This window comes from Mirounga angustirostris, unplaced genomic scaffold (assembly GCF_029215605.1).
Source record: "Mirounga angustirostris isolate CCGP_5_RB_7025 unplaced genomic scaffold, mMirAng1.0.hap1 SCAF_17, whole genome shotgun sequence".
Taxonomy (NCBI): Eukaryota; Metazoa; Chordata; class Mammalia; order Carnivora; family Phocidae; genus Mirounga; species Mirounga angustirostris.
In genome coordinates, this window is record NW_026991725.1 from 42,590,605 (window position 1) to 42,604,417 (window position 13,813).

At 53.7% G+C, this 13,813-nt stretch overlaps 1 protein-coding gene across 1 annotated transcript; it reads right to left on the reverse strand.

The window, feature by feature from the left end:
- Positions 1-539: 539 nt before the first annotated feature.
- On the reverse strand, positions 540-11,645 carry EIF4A3 (eukaryotic translation initiation factor 4A3). The gene is made up of 12 exons (XM_045888316.3): positions 11,417-11,645; positions 9,477-9,549; positions 8,782-8,848; positions 8,292-8,354; positions 7,122-7,254; positions 6,824-6,904; positions 4,926-5,067; positions 4,383-4,521; positions 3,693-3,808; positions 1,146-1,253; positions 925-1,052; positions 540-772 (listed from the first exon to the last, which is right to left on the reverse strand). Exons 1-12 carry the CDS (start codon positions 11,583-11,585, stop codon positions 756-758), a joined length of 1,236 nt encoding a protein of 411 aa, XP_045744272.1. The 5' UTR covers positions 11,586-11,645; the 3' UTR covers positions 540-755.
- Between the last annotated feature and the right edge of the window lie 2,168 nt (positions 11,646-13,813).

The window sequence follows — 13,813 nt, forward strand, 5'->3', positions numbered from 1 at the left end:
AAACGGGGTTCGGTACCAGGGACGGCTGCCGCGTCCTGGCTGGAGACAGCGTGGCTGCGCGCGGCCGGGGCTGTGGTGTCAGTCTCAGCTGCCGGCGTGGAGGCGCCTACACGCACTGCCTCTGGGCCCTGCACGGTCTCCCCGGGACGGAGTTCATACCAGAAGTCCCCTTCATAAACCGTACGAACGCAAACACCTTCAATCAAAACCGTGGGATGACCTTGAACAGTGCGCAGCGCCATCATCCTGACCAACGTGGGCAGTCTGCAGAGGCAGGCAGTTCTACCACTTCCGTTTACCATTCGAGAGACTAGAGAACGGGGGGTAAGGGCCTGACCTGCTGCCCAGATCACACTGCACGTTACCAGAAAAGCTGGGGGCATCTTAAGAAACATAAATCACAGGGGCGCCTGGCCGGTTCAGCCAGTGGAGCAGGCGACTCTTGATCTCAGGGTCGTGAGTTTGAGCCCCATGTTGGGGGGTGGAGATTACTTAAATAAATGTTAAAAAAAAAAAAAAAAAAAAGAAAGAAACATAAATTAGGGTTTATGGTAAAAGTCTTAAACATTTAATGAAAAAACCTCAGAGCAGTGCATTATTTACATGTAGGTAAGAAAAAACACCAAGGGCTTGTCCTGGGGGCTGTCGGAGAGTTTACACAAACGCCGTCACCCAGAAGCCGTCCCTGAGCACTTCCCAACCAGAGCACAGGGCGGGCAGACGGCCACCAGCTCCCCGTCAGCACGACAGACTCCTCAGATCAGATCAGCCACTAAGAGGAAGAAAGGCACGTATTAAGGAATAATACAAACACAATGAAAACGCACAGCTCTAACCGGAGGCTCACAACAGACTTCCCCAAAACAGAAGGAGAACAGGAAAGGGACTCCAGGCTCCCCACACCAGGGACCGGCGTCCGCTCACCGTTCATGGGCATCTCGTCGATCTGGGTGGAGTAGTACTGCTCGATGTCCCTCAGGATGCGAATGTCGTCATTCTTCACGAAGTTGATGGCCACCCCCTTGCGGCCGTAGCGGCCCGACCGCCCAATTCTTCAAGAGCAGAACAAACCATTTCAGTAAACGCAGCAGGAAAGGTGTCAGTAAACCCACCAGCAAGGAGACCCCCGAGAAGCCCGCCAGTACCTGTGTATGTACAATTCTCTGTTATTGGGCAGGTCGTAGTTAATGATGAGGGACACCTGCGGGACGTCCAGCCCCCTGGCCCACACGTCTGTGGAGATGAGCACCCGGCTGCAAAAAGAGAAGGAATTTGAGGCAATCACCTCAGTCACAGAAGTTCTAGAGCGCCTGGGTGGCTCAGTCAGTGAATCATCCGACTCCTGATTCTGGCTCAGGTCATGATCTCAGGGTCATGGGATGGAGCGCTGCATCGGGCTCCACGCTCAACACAGACTCTGCTGTCCTTCTCCCTCTGTTCTTCCCCCACCCCTATAAATAAAATCTTAAGGGAAAAAAAAAGGTCCTAGACTGACCAGGAGTTGAAAACTCATCGGGTTATCCTCACACGGGCCCCCCCCTCCGCAGGTGTGAGGGGTCGCTGCACCAGATCCGTGCAGAAGGGCACTTCATGTCCGCAGCTGTACTGAGTTCCTGCACGCTACCAACTGATAAAGACAACTGAAGCGTCTCTCACTGTACTGCATTTAATTTGTCGAAAGCCAGTCCCCTGTCAATCACTGGGAAATACATTTTACTTCTGCCAGCAAGGAGTCAGGAAAGGTAGCGTCAGTGACTTCGGGGCGGGGTTCAGCGTGTGTTCAAATCTGAACTGCAACTCGCACCACTCTGCCCTTCAGCCAGGACAGGACCCGACAGGCCACTGGCCGGGCACCCGCCATGTGCTGGAATGGGATGTCTGGCCGTGTCAAATACACAGGATTTTGAATACTTGAAACAGAAAGAAAGCAAAAAAACCTTAACTCGTATTTTTAATGCGAATTAAATGTTGAAAATATTGAAATAATATGCCACATCGGGTTGAATAGAATATATTAAAAATCAACTTCACCTGCTTCTTTTTATCTGTTTTACTGTGGCTACCAGAAAATCCCAGATTATATGTGTGGCTTGAATTGTAGGTTATTGGACACGACTGCTCTAGACGCACTCAGAATATGAAGGGACAGCAACGTGGGAGAACAGAGTTCAAAAAACAGGACGGTGTCACAGCCACGTCATCACCTGCACGCGCAGCCCCAGGGGGGAGAGGACAGGACCCCAGCCGCGCCGGGTGGGGAGGCCGGGCTCGGAGGTCAGATGCCTGTCAGACAGGAGCCAAGACGAGAGCCACACCGAGACACATCAGGGTGGAAATGGGAAACACAGCAAACACAGCAGCGGGGGCAGCAGGGACTTCACAACGGAACAACCGTCAACCCAGAATTCTCTCAGCAAATCCCTCTCTTGAGACAACGGAAGGAGGCATTTCACAGCGAAGCAAACGCTTCCAGACAAACTAAAACCCACATTTGGTCACTGGCAGCCCCAAATTAAATACACGAAGACGTTCTTCAGGGAGAAGGAAACCCATCCAGACTGAAGGTTAGAGACAAAGGAAAAGAGAATCCAATGGTGAATACGTGTCTGAACGTAAATACACTCTGTCAGGCAAAGATGTCGTGTGGAGTTTCCACAGAAGGGCAGGGTCTGACGGCACCGCTTCCAGCCTCTGCGGGCAGGGACGGCAGCCCCAGTGCCCATCACGACAGGTGCTGAGGACGGACACACGCACTGTGCTAAGGAGGCTACTCAACTCATGAAGGTAGAAACATTTTCCAAAATCAGAACTGGGGAGAAGGAAGAAGAGTAAGAATGAATCCAAAATAAAGAAATAAAGGAGTCAGAAAATATGAAAAATAAAACGCACTTACGACACAGTTGGTTTAAACCACACATACCAGTGTCAGCGTTAATAAAACCAGAGCAGGGGCTCCAATTAAAAGACCGCGATCGCCACTGCACTACAGGAAAACCCACACCGGAACACTGCGTGCCGCGTGCACCAAGGACGCCGCAGCTTCCAGCCACCAGCGGGAGGCGGAGGGTGTGAGGGTGCCCAGAGGGGACAGGACCGGCCACGGCCGCCGTGGCTGCATCACAGCAGGATGGGAGACAGACGCTTCTGTGACAAAAGCGGCGCCTCCGCCAACAGAGCGATTCCGCGTCGCAGGCCCGGCTTTAGGACACATCTGGCAGGAGCTCACCGAGCCTCCAAGAACCGCATCCACGGCCCTCGCAATGCCGACGGGACGGTGAAGAGAGACAGAGGCGAGGATGCGGAGCACCCCCAGGGCACCCCACGGCACTCAGCCTGTGCACGCACACACGCAGCGTCTGGAAGGGGACCGTGCGCTGGGCCGCCAAGCACATCTGAATACAAGTGAACAAAGCACGTTCTCTGACCACAGTGGGATTAAGCCAAAGACCAATCATGGAAAGATGAACAGAAAAACAGAAAATCTCCTTACCCAGCAACGAAGAAACATGCTTCAAATAAGGCGACCAACCTACCCAGTGAAGGCCGCCACCACTCAACCTAGCCCAGGGCACCCTGGCAGCCCCCACCACAGCCGGGAGCGTGAGGGGAACCCGGCACAGCCCGCAGACAGAGGGCCCAGGGAACACCACCGGCGGGACCGGGTGCCGAGAGAAGAGCCAGAGCCGGCCCACCTGGCGCCGGACCGGAACTCCTTCATGATGGACTCGCGCTCCTTCTGCGGCATGTCCCCGTGCATGGACGAGACCGTGAAGTTGGCTTCTCTCATCTTCTCTGTCAGCCAGTCGACCTGCACGTCAAACCAGCAGATGCCACTGTAAGCTCGGAAACCAAACCAGATGGTGTGTTCTGGATTTTACTGCAATCGCCTACGGCAGAACCAACGTGAATGTGCACGGCGCACATGCTCTTAAAACTCAGACCGATCTTCACTAGACGTGCAGAAAACTGCACTTTCCCTAGCACATATAGGGCAAAACTCCTCTTATTTGTTCCATATAAATTTCTCAAGGGAAAAAAAAGACTCTCTCTCACTGTTCTCATTTGAAATTTAAATTCCCATCTTTTTTGGAAGGTGGCCCAACTCCTTTCCCTGTTTCAAGGAAGCTGCCGGGGCTCTCCACTGCACCTGCACACGAGCATCACTTGGGAGCCTACAAAACGCAGGCCCGGGGCCCACCTAAAACCAGTGACTCCCGAGCCTTCGCTCGTGGGACCAGCATCAACACTTCTGCACAGTCCACCGGACACGCCCGAGTGTTCGCTCCTGAGCCTCTAAGGAGAAGGGCTGACCGGCGTTCCTATGAGAACCAACCTTCCGTTTGGGCCCGAAGGACACTGAACGGCTCAAGGTGGCTGCGTACCTTCCTTTTGGTGTTACAGAAGATGACCGCCTGAGTGATGGTCAGCGTGTCGTACAGGTCACACAGAGTGTCAAATTTCCACTCTTCCCTCTCCACCGCCACGAAAAACTGCTTGATGCCTTCTAGAGTCAATTCATCACTGGAAGACAAAGACAAGTCCGGTGAACACATTCTTCCACCAAGGTCTGCGGGCGCACACAAGCCAAGCACGGTTCCCGGCGCCTGCCTGCCTGCCCCACGGCGGCCCCCGCCCCTCCCGGCCGCAGCCCTCCCAGCAGTCAACACTTCCGCCGCACGGGCCACACGCCGACCAGTCTCAGCCTTCAACGGCCGCTATCCCTCGGATTATGTATTTTACTCCCACAACACTGATGGACAAACACCATCAGCTAGGTGATAAATTTGGAATTACTGGGCCAAAAGAGAATGCACATATAAAAGCTGGCGTTTCAAAACAGAAAATAAGAATTTTCACGTTTTCAGGCCCAGGTACAAGCTATGCGGCTTATGTTCTCGCACCACCCAGAAGCAGGGCATTCCTACCGCTTCACCAGGATGCGGATGGGGTCCGTCATGAACTTGTTGGTCATTTCCAGGATTTCGTGAGGCAGCGTGGCGCTGATGAGCACCACCTGCGTGGCTGGGGGCAGGTACCTGTACACGTCGTAAATCTGCTCTTTGAAACCTGGGACAAAGGACGAGGCACGGTGAATTCTGAAGGCTCACACTTTGACACAAGCGGCAACCGTGAGCTGTGAGGTTGTACACGGACTCTCCTCCACAGAGCCGGGAAACCCATGCTCCCTGCCCCTCTGCCGCTCCCCGCCCCTCCCCGGTAGGCTCTGGGGATCATGGCTCCACCCCAAGAGGCCGGGGTGCCGACAGTTAAGAGCAACAGAAACCCAGTGCTGGGTCGCCCACAAGCTCACACGCTTGCTGGCAGTCAAGGCTCAGTCCCAGCTGCTGCTGCCCTGGGAGGACCTGCATCCACTGTGGCCACATCTGCCACATTTAAGAGAATCCAGGGCGCCTGGGTGGCTCAGTCGGTTAAGCGACTGCCTTCGGCTCAGGTCATGATCCTGGAGTCCTGGGATCGAGTCCCGCATCGGGCTCCCTGCTCAGTGGGGAGTCTGCTTCTCCCTCTGACCCTCCCCCCTCTCATGCTATCTCTCACTCACTCTCTCTCCAATAAATAAATAAAGTCTTAAAAAAAAAAAAAAAAGAGAATCCAGAAATCTGGATTTTTACAAAACAATCTTCCAGTTATGAAACAACTCCCACATACAGAATCATTATAGTTGTGTACTGGAAACTAGGACATCCTGCATCAACTACACTCAATCCGTGGCACCTGGCCCACAGGTCACCACGCCACCACTCTGCCCACCCTGGGCAGCATGGGGTCAGCAGGCGAGCGTGTGACAATGCCCAGCCTCCCAGGGCCCCCTAACAGACGTCGAGGCTGTGATCACACGAACGACAGAGCCCAAGATCTGCCTTTCTAACAAATTCCCAGAGGACATGGACGCTGCTGGTCCAGAGACCTCACCCCAAGAAGTGCTGCCCACGGGACGGGAGCACAAGGGGCGACCGGCAGCCATAGCTTCCTCAGACACTAAGGAAGCCCCGCGGGCCCTGCAGTAGCTGTGCGTCTCACCCAACTCAAGAGCAGCCCCTGGGGACCTGGACACCAGGAGAACCCCGAGAACCCCACCTGCACTGCTGGTTAGTGCCTCCTCCACCCGGGTGACCCCGACGTCTGGGAGGCACCCCACCAACCCCCTGGTATGATGCGGGAGACCGGGCCGGGGGGGCATGGGGGGGAGTGTGTGCAGGCAGGGCGAGCAGGAGGACAATGTAACAAGGTGACATTTTCATGACGTGTTTCCCCACCACAGACTAATGCCCCAGCTGTCATCACTGAGGGGCACCACATATCTGTCCTAAGACATTTTACTAAAACACATTAAAAACCTAGAAAGTACACATAACAAGTGCAGAAATTTATCTTATCAACTGGTGAAAGAATAAAACCAGCCGAGACAACCAGTAAGACAACTAGTTAAATAAATAGAGTATCTAAACACAATACCCCACTGCCACAAAACCAGCTTCCCTGACACACTCCTGTGCCCCCACCGTCCACAGCAGACACCTGTACCCGCCCATCTCGAGCGCACGCCTCTCCGTCAGTGCCGAGCCGCAGACGCAGTCTGGGCAGAGATGCCGGGGTTCTGGCCGCCACGGGTCTCACGCACCCCCGCACCCCCGCCCCTGGTGAGAAGAGCAAGGTGCACATTTCACGTCCCCAGCCGCCCCCAGGGCACGAGGCTTTCTGCAGACACCGGCAACATTTGTATTCGCTCCACGATTCAACTCTACGTCGCGAACACGTTAACAGTTCAAGGTCAGGAAGACGTCTAGGCTTTTGTGACTCCTACCTTTATTCAACATCTCATCGGCCTCGTCCAACACCAACATCTTGATGGCACGCGTCCTCAAACTCCTGCGCCGAATCATGTCTGTAGAATCAGTGTGAAATCATTAGAGCTCAGGCTACGAGGAAGCAGCCAGCCACTCCACCTGGTTTCAAAGCATTTCAGAGACTTCTGTCCACTTCTTACACGTCACCCCAACACTCCAGCACGCAGCACAGCAAATGGAGAACAGTGCTGGGTCATTCGAGCGTGTCTTACAAACACTACCCACTGCGCGACTGTTACAGACAAAAGTGCTTACCAAAGACACGCCCGGGTGTGCCGGCCACTACGTGCTGCCCGTAGTCCAGCTTCCTGATGTCCTCCCCCACGTTGGTGCCCCCAATGCAGGCGTGGCACTGCACGTTCATGTAGTCCCCGAGAGCAAGCAAGCCCTGAATTAAAACAGGGGTCACATCCGGGGCGTGCCCTCAGGACCACACTGAAGCCAGAGACCTCAGAGTTTCCCCAAAGTGCAGGTCATCTCTACTCCAATGTAAGATGACCCAAGTATTATTTACACCATAAAACTACAAAAAGACTGACCCTCCCTCTTCTAGGCTTTTCTGTGCCAAAATGAAGTTCATTTTACTGGTTTCTTTTTTTTTTTTTCCCAAGATTTTTATTTATTTGAGAGAGAGAGACAGAAAAAGAACACAAGCAGGGGGAGTGGGAGAGGGAGAAGCAGGCTTCCCGCCGAGCAGGGAGCCCGATGCGGGGCTCGATCCCAGGACCCTGGGATCATGACCTGAGCCAAAGGCAGATGCTTAACGACTGAGCCACCCAGGCGCCCCAATTTTATTGGTTTCTTATTACAGAAACAATACGTTTTAATTAGAAAAATACCCCAGAAATGCATGAAATTCATAATCCTAGCCACCTAAAAACAGTATTAACATCTTAATATATATCAAGTCTTTGTTAAGTACAAAAATTACAATTATTTTACTCAAATGGATTTCTGTTGAAAAAATTACAATTCTGGGGCGCCTGGGTGGCTCAGTTGGTTGAGCGACTGCCTTCGGCTCAGGTCATGATCCTGGAGTCCCGGGATCGAGTCCCGCATCGGGCTCCCTGCTCGGTGGGGAGTCTGCCTCTCCCTCTGACCCTCCCCCCTCTCATGTGCTCTCTCTCTCTCTCTCATTCTCTCTCTTTCAAATAAATAAATAAAATCTTTAAAAAAAAAAAGAAAAAAGAAAAAATTACAATTCTGAGACTACAAAAAGCTATTGGAATCACACCAGCTACACTAAAAATAACTTAGTATAAACCAGCAACTCCTGTAACGATGATTCATGACAAAATGTTAGGAATCAGAAAACAAAATTTGAAGGAACCGAAAAGTAGGATTAGATTAAATCAACCGGTCAGCCTTTTACAGCTGAACTAGAAGCAGCACTCGCGAACACGGCACCACCTCCCATCGGCTCACCTTCTGGATCTGTACAGCTAACTCTCTTGTTGGAGCCAAGATCAAAGCCTGGGTTTCGCGAACCTGGTAAAATAATTTGTCAGAAAACAGAGAATCCTCAGTATTCTCAAGGCAGACTGCACTAATTCAGATGCAGATCTATTTTGAACGTTACCACGTGTTAGCCCCACATCTCATTTCTAATGGAGATAAACAGACCCGAATATAAGTTCAAGTGTGAACCCAGCAATTGTGGGGTACACTGGGCAGGATTCTTGCTTGCAGACAAGAATGTCCCCTAAAATATCTCCCCATTTAAATGACAAGGAATATATGACAGAGTATTAGTTAGCTCTCATATTAGTGTGCAGTTCAGTCTCTTAAAAAATTTGAGTCCGTACAACTAAACAGACATTTTTAAAAACTATCCTTTTTGAACACTGCAGTTACAGGAGAAAAGCAAGTACTCCCTAGGATTAAAAGAAGGTTTGTTTGAAGAGCGGCAGATTACCTGGATATCCAAACACTGGAGGACAGAAATGCTGAAGGTGGCAGTTTTGCCTGTACCAGACTGCGATCTGAGAAAGAAAACACAGGTACAGGGGTGAAGAAGGACGGGCTACCTGGTCCCACTCTCACCCCCCGACCCTCAGCAGCGCTCCGAGGGGCGGGCTGCAGAAGCACCTGGGCAGCTTCTTCCGACCAGACGCCCACCTCCCCAAGGGGACCAACACCTTCACGGCAAGGGGTGGGACTCCGCGCAGTGTCACAGGCGGGAAGGCCAGCAGATGCAGCTCTGGCATCAGGGGCAGTCGGAGCTGCAGGGTCTATAACCCTGACAGGTGTTACAGGTGGCAGAGAAAGAGAGATTCTCTTTTTTAAAAATGTAATGCTCTTCTGTAATTTGGGACCAAAACCGTCCTCCAAAAATAATTTTTCTTGTAAACAAGTCTTTAAAATTAAGGCAAATCAGGAATAAAGCCATTAAGAGAGTATCATAAATCATTCCACATGCCAACCGAGAAATAAAGCTGGCTAAAAGTACAACAGCTTTCTAGAGTAAAGCACACAAAAACAAAAAATAAGACACCCTGCGGCTAAAGTCCAGGGAAGGGTTGGCGGCAAGTCTGTGGAAGAGGAGAAGAGCGGCCCTCCCAGCGCACTCAGCTAACTAGCCCCCAACCCCGATCGGTGCCAGGGACGTACTGAGCAATGACGTCTCTGCCTTTAATTATCTGCTTGATGGCTCGCTGCTGGATGGCCGACGGTTTCTCAAAACCTGTAAAAAGAAACAGAGAAAGTTAGTTCTAACCACAAGGACACTGGAAGCTCCTTGGTGCACAGATGGGTATCTTTAAGGCCCCACCTTCACCCCTCCGAACCCAAAATCCAACACACCGGAGCTCTCAAGAAACAGCAGTTGAATGAATTGGGCCGAACTGTATTTTTAAACTAACATGAATCTTATTTGTACAGACAAAATCTCTATAAAAGAAACATCGTTGTAGAATCCAGAGACCCCAGTTAGATTACTAAAAAAAACCCCAACATGTTAATGGTGGTCCTCCACAGAATGGGTGGGAGAGGCTCGCCTTTTACCCCGACTCCTTCTGTGCTGATGTTACAACACCCTGCATCGCTTTTTACTGTTTCCACTACTTTTTAAACTACGAGAGTGGAAAATGAATCCAGGAGCACTGTAGCCACCCCTTTCCTCGCCGGATCAGTCTGGACGCCGTTCATGCCGCTACATCGGCGCTGACTCCACGGCTCTGGTGGTTCTGTGGGGGGTCCACGCTATGCTCCTTCCACGTGTGATGCAGCCTCATGAACCCCACCCCCTCCAACACAGCCATTACCAAAGAATGAGGCTACTCTGAAGGAGTAAATGTTATCTTCCAGGTAAACAGAAGTTTATGTACAAAAGATGTATTTTAGTTTCTTCTGGGTAGTCTTTTAAAACGTAGTGTGGATTCCCCGTCTAACATTAAAACTGTAACAGATGACTTAAAACCCTCGTGATGACCAGGCACACGGATGGGGAACTAAAAACTGTTTGGGGCAGGGATGTCCTGGATGCCAAGAGGCAGGCAGGACTGTCAGCCGACTGCCGCCCAGCTCGGCAGCAATGGCACTTCTCAACTCCCATGCCCTTGCTCTCTCTAAACTGTGGTAACATCAAGGACTGTTGGGTAAAACGCGTTAGGCCAAGATGCTGATCGCTCCCATCTGCATCCGCAACCCCACCTATTCCCAGGCTCCCGACATCTCCAACCAGACGGCTCCCAGGCCCCTCAGACTCACCTGCCTCCCTCAAGTGCTCCCCACCTACGCAAATGGCAGCAGCACCACCCACCCGGTGCTCACAACATCCAGGAATCCTCTTTCCCCTGCGGCTCACATTCAACCCGTCTCCACCTCAACACCATCAACTCTCTCCTGGACTCACGTCCCGCCTTCCTCCCCTGCCTCCCTCTCTTCAAATCCACACTCCCAGAATAACCTCCGAAAGGGCCGATCTGACCGTGTCATTCCCCTACTTAAAACCCTCCAGTGGCTTCGCACTGCACTTAGGAACAAAGTTCGAGCTCTTCGTCACCTCAGAGGACGCTCTGCAAGATCGGGCCCTGCCTGCCGCTCCAAACTCGCCCCTGGGCTCCCACCACGGAGGGCTCCTTTCTGTTCCCCGAAGGCGTCCGGCTCAGTGCGGCAGGGTCCTGGCACCTGCTGCTCCCTCTGCGCGGTCCTCTCACAACGGGCTCCTTAACCCAGACCTCAGCTCAAACACCAGCCCCCCTGGGAGCCCCCTTACCGAGCAGCCCATACTCCCCTCACCCTGCCCCTTCGCAGCCATCAGCACTGCCTGAAGCAAGCTCGGCTCCAGGCGGCGCTTCTCCCCGAAGTCACTCAAGCTCCCTGAGGGCACGAGCCTGCGGGGTTCACGCTAAGTCCTCGGGGCCCAGACCGCGCGGGCCCCCAGCACCTGCTAGACACAAGCCTGCCATCCGCTGCAGGAGTGACCCCCGGCGCCCGAAGACTTCACAGCCCTCGCCGCGCCCAGCGAGGTGCTGCGCCCCCAGGACGACGCGCCGAGCCCATCACCGGCCCCGCCGCCGCCCTCCCCGCCCGCGCCCCGGCCCCCCGACCGTAGGCGTAGATGCCGCGCAGCAGGTCCTCCCGCAGGCCCATGGTGTCGAACGTGGGCGTCACGTCCACCTCCTCGCTGGTCTCGAATTCCACTTTGGTCATGTCTTCCTCTTTGAGCAGCCGCTTCCGCGCCGAGCCCGAGGTCGCCATCGTGGCCGCGGCCGCCATGATCCCGAGTCCGCGGAGAGCGGAGCGCGCGCCGCAGCGGAAAGCGGAAGCAGGGCCCCGCGCGGCCGGCGCCAGGAACTGACGCCAGCGCGCGCGTGCGTACGGGCGTGCGTACGGGCGTGCGTACGGGCGTGCGTCGGGGGCCGCGAGCGCCTCTCCACGTGAAAGGGAGACCCGGCTGGATCGAGGGAGAGGGGCGGTGCCGCTGCCGCTCTCGCGCGATTTAAGCTCCCGCAGGATCTCGCCGGGGGCGGGGCACCGCCCAGCCCCTATAAATACGGCGGGGGCGCGCGGGGACGGGATTTGAGTGGGTTGCCCGGTCGTGGCGGCTTGCGTCTTTGCCGCGGGGCTGGCGCTCCCGGCGCTCCCGGCTGACGGCCGCCACCGAGCGAGGAGCCCCGTCCGCACCCTCATTCCGCCACGGTCCCCGGCTCGGGCGGAGGGCGCCCGCTCGCCGCGGGAAAGGCAGCGCTGGCGCCCGGTGGAAAACCTCACGCAGACGGTCTCCTTTTGGAAAGCCTTGCCCCAGCTCTGATGAGTGGGCCGGGCGTGAAGACCCTAGGGAAGAGAGGCCCTGCGCGGCCGAGTGTGTGAGGGGAGCGCCCCGGGCACGCCCCCCCCGGGCTGCGCTGCACCTGCGGCTCCCGGGCCCCCTGTGGGCGGGGGGCGCAGACACGCCTGCCCAGGAAGGGGGCCCGGGGGGCTTGGCTTTTCCCTGGGCACGGGACCCTAAACCTCGCCAAGCGCCCCTGATGGCGGGCTTCCCTGCTCGCCCCTGGCCCCGCGCCACCTCCTGACCTGGCTTCGTTCCGTGTTGAGGTCCAGAGTCGCGCTTTTAACTTCGGGAGGGTTACACTCGCTTGTTCACTGTTTGCTTGGCTCGCGTGACCGGGCACGTCTTGAATCCAGCACATCTTTGCAGGGGTGTTTGAACGCTCCCCTGTTGTGAAGGTTAACTTAGTTAGAAGTGCATAAATGTTTCATCCACTAAACCAGCCACATGCAGCGTGCAGTGGGTTGCAGTGTTGACAGCGAACAAGTCGATGGGGGCTGGCTTCTGCTGAAGCTCTCGCCCTAGGGCCGGAATATGTCCAAATGCTACAAGACGGTTGACCCGATAAACATGCCTAGTAAGAATGCTGGTATTCGTCAAATACTAAATGTTTCTAAAGCTGGCTTTCTTTCTTAGACTTTAAAATAAAATGTAAGTCGTTATGACCTCTTACTCCACAAAGGATTATCTGGGGCCCTCTCTGAGGTTGTACACATGTTTTGCAAGCTGTGCTCTCGGGCTGTGTTGTAAAATGCACACGGATTTCAAAACTAAGAAAAGAATGTAAAATATCTCGTGAATAACTTTACATTGACTGTCTGTTGAAATGACCGTATTTTAGATATACTGAGTCACACGAAATATGTGATTTCAATTAATTGCACCCGTTTTTAAAATACGGCTACTAGAATGTTTTAATTACACTGTATATGATATTCCTATGGGACAGCGCTGCTCTAGGTACTTAGCCTTGCCGAGAGTGAGGGAAAGAGTAAAGATTACTGACTTTACAAGTTGTGGTATCAATGAGGAGAGGAAAAAAATCCTTGCATTCCTACTGTGAACACGGTGATTGCCTCTCTGCACTTATTCAGAGATTTTTCATCTTACTCACCATCCACCGAGGCTTGTCTTTGGCCTTCACACTTTTACGCCATTTTCCTGGCAATGTTCTTTAGCCGTGTTTGAACACACATCTTAAAAGCCTCTTCCTTTTGTTTGGGGCCAATAACTTTTTGAGTTTGTAGGCCAGAGTCCGTGAAAAGGACACGAGCTTTGGGGATAGGGGGGTGGTTGTCGGTGCAGTCTCTCCTGAACAGTGCTCACCGGGAACAATGGGGAACAAGGCCGACTTGGTCTTTGTCCTTGAGGTTAATCTGATCCGATAGGATGACACCCTCCCCCAAAATACAGTTTGTGAAGTGAGGTGCAGGACACGGCAGGGGCTGCACCCGAATATAATAGGCAGGTTCCCCTTGGTGACCACAAGGCCTCTGGGAGGATAAAGAGGGTAAATCCACTCTAGGGAGCTCGGAGCTGGAAGCGGGTTCGATAGATCGCAGCAGAGCCGTGTTTTTATTATGTAGGACAGACGGCCCCTGGCGACTGCAGCTGGGAGAGAGTCCCTCTCTGGGGAGGCTTCCCTGCTCCAGTACTGCACCAGTTTTCACAGCCT

Bases quoted from the DNA above. Each gene is read 5' to 3' on its own strand.
- EIF4A3 (XM_045888316.3), bottom strand. From the start codon at position 11,585: ATGGCGGCCGCGGCCACGATGGCGACCTCGGGCTCGGCGCGGAAGCGG. The intron at 9,550-11,416 runs GTCGGGGGGCCG...TTCTTTTTACAG, and splicing joins GCGCGGCATCTACGCCTACG to GTTTTGAGAAACCGTCGGCC. The intron at 8,355-8,781 runs GTAATCTGCCGC...TTATTTTACCAG, and splicing joins TCCAGTGTTTGGATATCCAG to GTTCGCGAAACCCAGGCTTT.